General features: G+C 35.7%; 1 protein-coding gene across 5 annotated transcripts in view; it reads right to left on the bottom strand.

Annotated features, from left to right (window-relative positions):
- The window catches only part of LOC107668694 (ubiquitin-conjugating enzyme E2 Q2-like), a 23,449-nt gene that overhangs the window by 7,661 nt on the left and 4,480 nt on the right, over positions 1-11,308 (bottom strand). Inside the window, exons 3-8 of one of the 5 annotated variants that reach the window (XM_016460660.1) lie at positions 8,046-8,168; positions 5,640-5,696; positions 5,392-5,547; positions 2,369-2,453; positions 2,236-2,296; positions 754-844 (exon numbers count right to left, since the gene is read on the bottom strand). In XM_016460660.1, the coding sequence (XP_016316146.1) occupies positions 754-844; positions 2,236-2,296; positions 2,369-2,453; positions 5,392-5,547; positions 5,640-5,696; positions 8,046-8,168 (573 nt within the window). The remainder of the gene's footprint in view (positions 1-753; positions 845-2,235; positions 2,297-2,368; positions 2,454-5,391; positions 5,548-5,639; positions 5,697-8,045; positions 8,169-11,308) is intronic. The other 4 variants (XM_016460662.1, XM_016460661.1, XM_016460663.1 and 1 more) reach the window with 4 other exon arrangements.

Here is an 11,308-nt window from a genome sequence, read left to right as displayed (position 1 = left end):
CGCCAGCATTTTTGAAAAAAGTTGCCAGCCACCGCCAGCAATTTTGATGATTTTCACTAAAATTTGATGGCCTCCAGTATATTTTGCTGTATGAATATTTGAATATGCAATACACTAAAACAAAGACCAGAGCCTCTAAAAAAATCAGAAAAATCAGTTTTATTCTAGCTTAAAGCATTCTTTTTTTTATCAACACTTGAATATAGGTAAAAAAATCAAGTACGATTATCAAAGCATAAATCCAGTAAATTGCTTCCATCAACACCTCCAAAGCTTGCACAGACATATACCACTTCCCGGATCAACATTTCACTCCGTAACATTATGCAGTTTTCATTTATATGCTGTCTATTTCTGATGATCGCATTATTTTTCATATGCATCTGTTTACATAAGAGATCGCTCGTTTCTCCATCCTGTTCACGTGTGTTTTTGTTCGGGAGGTTTTGTACTCGTTCAGAAGATGTGTAATAGCGCCCCCCCTCCCCAAATCATCTTTAAAGTTGTTCAAATGAAGTTCTTAGCAATGCATATTACTAATCAAAAATTAAGTTTTGATATATTTACGGTAGGACATAGAAGGCATAAAAGAGAAATGTATAATTTTGACCCATACAATGTATTGTTGGCTATTGCTACAAATATACCCCAGCGACTTAACACTGCTTTTGTGCTGCAGGGTCACATTTATATATTTAAAATAAAACACAGGTTTAGGCTGAATTGTGTGCTCAGTAGAGCCAGCGGACTCACTTTGTAGGAGAAGTTGAGGAGGATGTAGTCCATGCCTTCCTTTTCCTTCAGCACTTGCAGGTCGCTGTGTAAAGGACTGTCAGGATCCCCACTGAGCACAACACACACACACACACACACACACACACCTTCAGCTCTCCCGAAACTCTGCCAAGCCTTACACTTCAGCACAGGGCTGGGCCACACCACCAAAAACACTTCACACTGCGTTTCTTCATATCAGCCAATACTGATCATTCTCATGATAAATGCCAAATCTTTATCTCTTTCAAGGCTAAAGGCAGATTTCTTCTGCGGAGCAAAAGACCGAAAGACCAGACAGTTCATTGTGGTTTTAAACGACTCTTTTCCTTCTTTGTCAGAACATGACGAACACTTGCCAAACAGGTCAACATTTCACAAATCTGAGCTACAATATTCAAAACATTTATAATACAATATTTTTTCTACATCGAAATTTGCACGAGTAAACTGAAGTAAAATCCTTTTCAGCCTTTTTTCCTTAAAACATCTTAACAGAGAAATCGATTTCTTAGTATCTGCATCTTCTAACGGCTGATATGGTTTCAATTTATGTCAATTTATGTTCATTAACAAAAACAGCAACATCTGTAAAAACGGTAACTACCTCATATTTATAGGGTAAAATTGAAATATTCTGACTGTTTGAGTTTTATTAGAATTAACCACTGGTCATTTACAGCATCACACAACTAGATCATGCTAACCAAGGGTAAAATAAAGCAATAAGCTCCGTGAAGCCGTGGCTTACAGTGAATTTATAACAGCTAAGGGGTGTTGTTAGGTATGACGCGAAGCGGAGGCTTATTGCTTTTATAAAACATTATTCCATATAGAAGCCGTGGTTTACAGTGAATTTATAACAGCTAAGGGACGTTGTTAGGCTCGACGCGAAGCGGATCTTATTGCTTTTATAAAACGGTTATTCCATATACGTAGTTAGGTTTCACAAAATAAAGTGTAATGATATTAATAAAAACAGTATTCTTCCACCAAACAATGTAGTTCCTCAGAAACAGTTGTGGTTGCAACAAAGTAGTTGCCGAGCAACACACAAAAGTAAACAAAGGTGTGTTACTTTGTAGAGTAATTTACAACAGCTTCGAACGCGGCTCAGCCAATCAGAATCAAGCACCGGAACTATCCGTTTTATAACTATAGTATTTGTATGAAAAACAGCAGCCTAAATACATGCAGTATAAATACAAAAGCACAAATGCTGTAGCTTAATAACAACCATTACTCCTTTAATACTTGTCTACATGAATAATCTAATAAAATTCCACATTTCTGCCACAATAACACGGTGCACTCAGTGTTACTACAGTAAATGCATGGAAAGCGTGTGCTGCATGTTATCATTCTATCCAGGGCAAAATATATCGTGATAATTATGGTTATCATTTGAGCGCCCAGCAATACTTAAGCAGTAATGTAAAGCCCAGAGGAAGGGTGACTTACGTCCTGAGCTTCACGTGCCACTCGTACAGGCTGTCGTTGACCAGCTCCACAGAGTAGATGCCTGGAAAAGAGACTAAATCAGATCAGAGCGTCGCGCCGGTCGTTCCAGTCGCTCACAGTCACGCTACTTTACCGTTTTTATAACTCTGAGATCGGTAGATCTCCCTGAGCTCCTTCATGAGGCGATCCGACGCTTGAACAGATCCAGACACGGCGCCCTACAGGACCCGACAGAACACACCCCGTCAGACATAAGACAGACAACGTACAGGTGAACTCAAATCAATCCACACAACTCCAGCTCAGATCAATGACAAACCGAGAGAAAGTCTGGGGAGATACTTATAATGTAAGCTTTGTGACCTTTTCAAATGATTTTTATTAATAAAACAGAAAAGTTCATCTTGAAATTCAGTGAAATTACCTCAAGGGGAATGTGAAGCGCTATTGATTATGATATTGTCATTATTGAATTATATCTCCAAACTGCTGATTAGGGTTGCAAAAAGGTGGAAAATTTCCAGTAAATTTCGGAAATATTCCAGAAATTTTGGAAACTTTTCAGGATTTTTTTGAATATTCCAGGGATTTTTGGAAAGTTTCCGGAAATGTTCCAACCCTTTGCAACCCCACTGCTGATGGGCAAATGTTATTTAATGCATGCTAGCTTATATAGTGAAATCAAGATTAAAACACTAAATAGTTCAAATGCCCCTCAGGTTGTGTTCGGGTCAATCACATTGGACTAAGATTTACTGACTTTGTTCACACAGGGATTCAATCTTTTTGTCAACTAGTTTTCCTTTAATCAGGACTGGTTTTGTATTTAATTTTGATACCAACGGATTGTAGGCCTTATTCATCTTGGCTCTATTGGTCAAAAATGACCATCCATTGAAAATGAATGAGGGAGATTGGAAAACTGAGAAATATTTAGTGTTCAGAAGCATGTTGATCATGTTCATGTTCACATATGTATTTGTGCCTGCAAATACACTTCTCCAAAAATGAAGGGAACACTTAAATCACATATTGGATCTCAATGAATGAAATACGCAATTTAAAAATCTTTATTTATATACAGTCTATATGTGACAACAGTCAATGGAAACCTAAAAAGGTAAAAAAATTATCCCAAAATGTTTTGGGTAGTTGTTATAGCATGTCTGAGAGAAATTATGGAAACTTATCAGGATTTTTTTGAATATTCCAGGGATTTTTGGAAAGTTTCCGGAAATGTTCCAACCCTTTGCAACCCCACTGCTGATGGGCAAATGTTATTTAATGCATGCTAGCTTATATAGTGAAATCAAGATTAAAACACTAAATAGTTCAAATGCCCCTCAGGTTGTGTTCGGGTCAATCACATTGGACTAAGATTTACTGACTTTGTTCACACAGGGATTCAATCTTTTTGTCAACTAGTTTTCCTTTAATCAGGACTGGTTTTGTATTTAATTTTGATACCAACGGATTGTAGGCCTTATTCATCTTGGCTCTATTGGTCAAAAATGACCATCCATTGAAAATGAATGAGGGAGATTGGAAAACTGAGAAATATTTAGTGTTCAGAAGCATGTTGATCATGTTCATGTTCACATATGTATTTGTGCCTGCAAATACACTTCTCCAAAAATGAAGGGAACACTTAAATCACATATTGGATCTCAATGAATGAAATACGCAATTTAAAAATCTTTATTTATATACAGTCTATATGTGACAACAGTCAATGGAAACCTAAAAAGGTAAAAAAATTATCCCAAAATGTTTTGGGTAGTTGTTATAGCATGTCTGAGCAAAGTCAGCAAGTTAAAGTCCAAAGCAATTAACTAGCATTTTCAGGAAAAAGAAAATCATCTCCAGGTTAAAATGACTGAACATTAAAATCAGTTACACGACATATTTGACAGAAGTGACTTAATCTTTGACAACTCTGCAGTCATGATTAGAGTGAACAAGGTCTTACAGAAGCAATAATGTGTGCGCCATTTACATTTCTATACATTTCAGATTCAAAACAGCAAAGTTCACCAGAAGGCGAGTAGTTTGCACGCCTGAACACTTCAATCAACATTTCATTTAGAGCTGTGCAATTAATCCAAATACAGTTTCGATTTCGATCAACAATTATGAAAATACAATAATTGAGATAAAGTGAACGTTAAGTGAACGCAAGCAGTTGAGAATGTAAATACGTGTGTAACAGTAAATGGGATCCGTGCGTCTCTTAAAGTGACAACAGCCTAATATTCCTGCTGCGACTGTGTGCTTAATATTAAACCACAAAAGACGGAGCAAAAATCACTCACTGCTCTCGACTGAAGGACTTTTGTAGCTTTAATGAGAAACAAAGGCAGTTTGATTCTTACAGAGAAGACTATGCTGTTTTATTTTTCGTTCGATTATTCCGTTTCTGTAATAGCTGAATACTTTAGACTTATTATTTTATTACTGACCGTTTAATTATTTGAGGACTTTTTTTTTTACTAATATGAGTTACCCTAGTATTCTGCTGCGGTGTTGAGAATTGTGAATTTTCGCTAGTCTCTAAAATGTAGATGTCATCGCAACCTTATTTACAGAAAATAGATGTTTGATATACGTGACCCTAAAGCACAAAACCAGTCTGAAGGGTACATTTTTCAAAACTGAGATTTACACATCATCTGAAAGCTGAATAAATCAGATTTGTTAGGATAGGGCAATATTTGTCTCAGATACAACTATTTGAAAATCTGGAATCTGAGGGTGCAAAAAAATCTAAATATTGAGAAAATCATCTTTAAAGTTGTCCAAATGAAGTTCTTAGCAATGCATATTACTAATCAAAAATTAAGTTTTGATACATTTACAGTAGGAAATTTACAAAATATCTTCATGGAACATGATCTTTACTTAATATCCTAATGATTTTTGGCATAAAAGAAAAAATCAATCATTTGGACCCATACAATGTATTGCTGGCTATTGCTACAAATATACCCCAGCGACTTAAGACTGCTTTTGTGCTCCAGGCTCACATATATCGCTGTCTTTAAATAAATAATTTAATTATTTCATCATCATTCACTCTGACATCAAACCGAACCTCTTGCATCTAATCAGGACTGTGAGACAAAAGCCTCTATTTGAAACATAAGGAAAGTCCCTTACCGAGTGAGCACTTACATTCAAGTGGTCCTGCCGCTGGTTCTTGCGGATCTTCTCCAGGATGGCCAGGTTCTCCTTCTCGATCCCATCATCCTCAGACTTCTTCCCATCCACCGGCTCCTCCTCTTTCATCTCGTAGTGCTCCAGATCGATGTCCTGCTGACACACACAGACGCACACACACACACGTAAAGAGAGACGCTCACGAGCTCACAGAAGACAGGAATAACGTGAGAGAAACAGACAAGAACCTCTGCCATCTCCTCTTCCTCCTCCTCCTCTGATGTGACCTCATCTTTCATCCCAAGCTACGGGAGAAAACATTCCTGTTAAACCACAGCAGAAACACAGGGGACCCTAATATTTTTGCATGCTATTCAAAAGAACAATGTTGTGTAACATATATTTTCATAATCATACTTCAAAACACGCTATCTTCTGAAACTATCTGTCTTTTGTGCTCACGTGAAGGATGCACATATCAAAACCTCACATCCTGATCCTGCACCACATCAATTCATGCTAAATATTCACTTTATCTGTAAACTCTTGCACTGCGGCTATAAGGAACGTCATTATTTGTGTGCGTTTAAGTGGCTGCAGCAAAAAGTCAACTGGAATCTGCAGGCCAAATATAAACCTACCACATATTCTGTAATTTAAGCTTTTTTTGTATCATCTGAAATGTGCTGCGAGAGACTTATATAATGCATTTAACATTAAGCATGCAAAACAGTTATAAAGTGCACATATTTGGATCGGTGCCGAATGAGAAAGATTCATATTCCCTCGCGGGCCATTCTACAGAACTGGTGCAAACTTATCTTAATATGCATTTAAAAAGCATTTCAGTATTCAAATCTTAGATGTTTACCAAGATCCTATTGAAACCCACAATAATATTTAAAATATCAGTAAGCTTAATATATATAAAATCATCGTTTATTGGGTACTTTCAATTGGGAGGTGGCTGTCCCGAACCCTAACCCCTAAAGTTCAACTTGTGAAAATATTGAAATCATTTTATTCCATTGTTGTTTTTAAAAAATATTTAATGAAATAGTTGAAAAATATTTATTTTATATTTTCTTTGTAAATTATGAACATTTCCGCATTTTCATGTCACTCACTACCGAAACAATAGATGTTTTAGTCTATTGGCTGAGACTGAAATTAACTACACATTTATGATCAGGAAATATTAATGTGTCTCTCTCTCTCATAGCTACAGGTAGATAGCAGATAGGCCTCATCATTTTGAGATAAATGTGTTCAAAAGTCTAAAAATCTGTGTGTAACTGTAAGGAACGTCACTACCAAACACATTTTTTCTGCAATTAAGCACACTTTTTTTGTGAGTTATTCTATATCATTTAATTTTATGTGTGTACAACTGTTCAGCTAACCATGTACTGATTAGCATTTTTGAGATAGGTTCAAAAGTATCTAAAATTGTCACTAGCGAAACACATCTTTGTTTTTTTTTTGGCTGTTATCCCATAAAATTGTCACGACTGAAACATGTCATCAGGACAAAAGGGAACACATAATCCTTTATTTGGGGGAAATACAAATATTTTAGTACAATTATGCAAATATTTAGTATTTTAGTATGTTTTAGTAGTGTTTAGTAGTATGAGAGTTAAAATTCTGTATTGTGATGTGGTCGCTACCAAAGCATTACTGTCACTACTGGAGTTTTTATCAAAAATAAAGCATACTGAATTATTAACTAAGATGTTATGAGAGTGTTTGGTTCAGTGCATATTCAAACTAATGAATCCTTAACTGTGAAATCAGTATGATCAACTTTGTGCCTTTTACAAAGAAAAATTGGATTCAAAATACAACAAATCTCATGAATTACACTTGAAATGTTGTTAAAAATGTAATTATTATTGATTTACTTCTGATTTTTTTTTTTTATAAAAATAGCAAAAAAATATATTTACAATGTAGATGTAAGCAAAATCTTAATAGGTCGATATAACCCTTCCAATTAAATTATTATTACTGTGTTTCGGTAGAGACACATTTGGGGAGAGGAAAAATATTCCAAAACGTTCTGAAAATTCAATATGAGAATTAACTGCGCATGCGTACCTTGGATATTAAACAATTTGCATGCATACTAAATTAGTGGAAAAACACTTTTCTTCAAAGATGTTTCCACCTCTGGCCCTCGTATAGTGCGCTTTACACACTGCTAGTCTCAGTTTTACTTTAAATAAATTCATTTAGGCTTGGCGTTCACAATAATTGTTGCTAATAATGAATGTCTCTATAATTTATGTTTCTTATGTTTACATTTTTCATTCCTGTTTTGTTTTGAATAAAGTTAAACTTAAAGGATTATGTTTTGGAGTGAGAGAAACTACATGTCTATAGTTTTTATGATGGCAAATGTTTCATTTTATACTATATTTCGATGTAATAATAACATGTGACTTACACATGTTTATTTTTTTTATGCAATTTTGACCCGATGCAACTTATAGTCAGGTATGACTTGTTTTCCAGAAATACGGTCCTTGTAATTACATGCATGTGAAATTGTTTCAAGCGTTCATATGAAAGACTAAATTCCATATGCATGTTTGGTTTTTGCCTGAATGAGTATTTAAGAAAGCAAGTGTGACTCAAGCTCAGAGGTTTACCTTTCTGTCCTGGTTGACAGGTCCTGCAGGCAGAGGCTGGTCCAGCATCTCCACATCGGGGTGCTGAGGAAGATTATAGAGGCGGCACAGATCACAGATCAGCCTCTTCAGCTGCTGCAAGAGCTGAAACCACAAACACAGAAGAGCAAGGTCAGAAATGCTCGCTTGGGGCAGGAATTACACAGAACGTGGCAGAAATGGAAGTTGAAAATGTGGGTCAAATATTGACCCTCAATGGAAAAGTTCCTTTCTGATACTGACTGACTTGCTATGAACAGTCAATGAGATACATATCAAGATTTGGTCGCATTTGTCAGGTTAGAATAACAGGACTCTGTGCACACGATCCACTTCCTGTTTAAGTCGTCAGTGCAGGTGAGGCGAGTCTTGCTCAGAACACAACAGGAGCAGATCAAATTTCACTTGCATGTAATGAATATCTGACAGAAAAGGAATAAGGCTTTAAAAGAAGGAAGAGAGCGGCTCTGACACGTTCGCTAACATCTCAACTTAAAAATAGACATAGACTGCTGTGCAAATGTTTGGGGTCAGTAAGATTTTTTTTTTAAAGGAAACTAATACTTTTATTCATCAAGGATGCATTAAATTGATCAAAAGTGACAGTAAAGACATTTTTAATGTGACTAAAGATGTCTATTTCAAATAAATGCTGTTCTTCTGAACTTTCTGTTCATCTGTGAATCCTGAAAAATAAAATGCATCACAGTTTCCACAAAAATATTGTGCAGCACAACTGTTTTCAACATTGATAATAATCAGAAATGTTTCTCGAGCAGCAAATCAGCATATTATACTGATTTCTGAAGATCATGTGACACTGAAGACTGGAGTAATGATGCTGAAAATACAGCTGCGCATCACAGAAATACATTACAGTTTAACACATATTCACATAGAAAACAGTTATTTTAAAGTGTAATAATATTTCACTGTTTTACTGTATTTTTTATCAAATAAATGCAGCCTTGCTGAGCAGAAGAGACTTCTTTCAGAAACGGTAGCCTAAAAAATCTTACAGACCCCAAACATTTAAAAAGTTGTTTTTCCTAAAATAATCTCTTAATAATATTACACCGGTAAATATCTTACTAAATACCAGGCACAGAAGCAGCATTAATGCCCAACAGGCAAAGACTCACTTTATATTAAGTAACATTTAAATTTGATACAATTCATTTGTTGTGTACATACAGCTTGTTTACATGTTTTTATGTTGTACTTGTATTTAAAAAATACCTGCATGTAATTACATCTGTAATCATTTTCTGTAAATACTTAGGCTTAGTTCAGACAAAAATTAATATTCTGTCACCATTTCCACAAAGAACGTAATCGTATCCGTGGAACACAAAAGGAGAACATACCCCAGCGACTTAAGACTGCTTTTGTGCTCCAGGGTCACGTATGGTTTTGGGAAACAAAAGTTGTCTTTTGTGTTTCGCAGAAGGTTTGACACGAGTATAAGTAAATGATGGCATGAACTAATCCTTCGGTCCACACACAGGCATGCAGTCGCTCTAAAAGTGTTAATCTATTATACACAACAAACAGAGCAGACAGAAGCAAAGCTTTAGCTTAAAAGAGCCCAGCTTCTGAAGTGTACGTGATCAGTCTGAGCTCACTCAGTAGTGCACACTCATATTACACCATTTGGTTTGTTGTGTAACGCTCGACTCGATTACAGTGGAGCTAGGCTGGTAATTACTATTTACTGCTGTTCAAAGCATCATGATTACAACACCTGCTCTGCTCTGCAGCACACGGCTATCACTGAGATCACACACATATGGAAGAGATTACTAATTACCTGATTTACTGTCACACACAACCTCCTAATGAGAAGACAAGTTAGATATGACTTAAAGTAAGGAAAGATCTGGATCCTGCAATGAAAGCGCTGGATGATATTACTGCAATATCTTTACCATATGATACGATACTGTTATTCCTCGTGATACTCATTTACTATTAATGGGGAAGGAAATGCTTTGATGTTTGTTAGACCTTGAGAATAAATGGAAATATATCTTGTTTGTTAACAATTAAACTCGGACGAGTAGCTACCTTTTAATTTACAACCGCATTAAATCCAGTTCATTTTCCCCGAAATTCTGTGTTTCACGATTTCACACAAGTTTATCATAAAATTGTGTCAAATGAAATCAATAAATACAACTTTAACAATCTTTTACATTGTAATCAAATGAAAATGTAACTAACCTGCGACGAAACATTGCCGTTTTATTTCTGTCAAATAAGATGCTGCACAACAGAACTGTATAAATTAAAATACGGGACTTTTTTTTATTATTATTAAACAGTGGTTTACTGAACAAATTGCTCTTTCTTTAAATAAATTTAATACATTTTCTTAGGGATAATTTGACCCTCTAACTCTAGCACTTTCTATTCTATTTTAATTCTACTTTATCTATATTTATCTTCTTTTTTGTTTTATTTTTTATTTAAAAAAAAACAACAACAAAAAACTAACAAACACTAGCTTTCTATTTTTTCTATTCTATCTACTTGTTTTTCTTTGTGTGTGTGTATGTGTATAATATATGTATGTATGTGTGTATATATGTATATATATGTGTATATATATATATAACACTGTTTCAGTGAAGATTTTCCTCTCGCTTCGGACTTTAAACCCTGGTTAACAAGCAGATAGCACTGACTCAGAATACATGCAATGCGTGCGTGTATTAGAAAACATAACGTTCTGCAGTTTATTTACTAATTGTTTAAGGCCATTTCGCGATTTCAATCATCGTACAGTAACCAGCAACAGCCACCCCTTCCTCTTCTCATCGGAGACATGAGATGCAGTCCTAAACAGTCTCTCGCTGTCGGTGCTTGTAATGATTTTTGCGTCTTTCTCGAACCGTTTTAAATGCTTCCACACTGCTGACATGTTTGTTGCATTATAAAGAGTGCGCGCCTCTCACTCTACACTGGTTGCTATTTGGTCACGTCATTGTTCGGTACAATTTATTCGGTCTTTTCGCTTATTCGGTTGCTGAACATTCGGTGCATCCCTAGTTAAAACATCGCTGTATTTGTTCTGTACACACGTGCACCCAACCGAAGGATACGTGTACCGTTACACCCCTAATATCGAGTAAAACTGTCCATAAACTGAATCTCAATCTGATATCATTTATTAAGTGCTCCTGTGGCTCAGTGGTAGAGCATTGTGTTAGCAGCGCAAAAGGTCGTGGGTTCGATTCCCAGGG

This window comes from Sinocyclocheilus anshuiensis, unplaced genomic scaffold, assembly GCF_001515605.1.
Source record: "Sinocyclocheilus anshuiensis isolate Anshui unplaced genomic scaffold, SAMN03320099.WGS_v1.1 scaffold3874, whole genome shotgun sequence".
Taxonomy (NCBI): domain Eukaryota; kingdom Metazoa; phylum Chordata; class Actinopteri; order Cypriniformes; family Cyprinidae; genus Sinocyclocheilus; species Sinocyclocheilus anshuiensis.
Note: the sequence above shows the minus strand (reverse complement) of the source record. Positions and strands in the feature narration are given on the sequence as shown.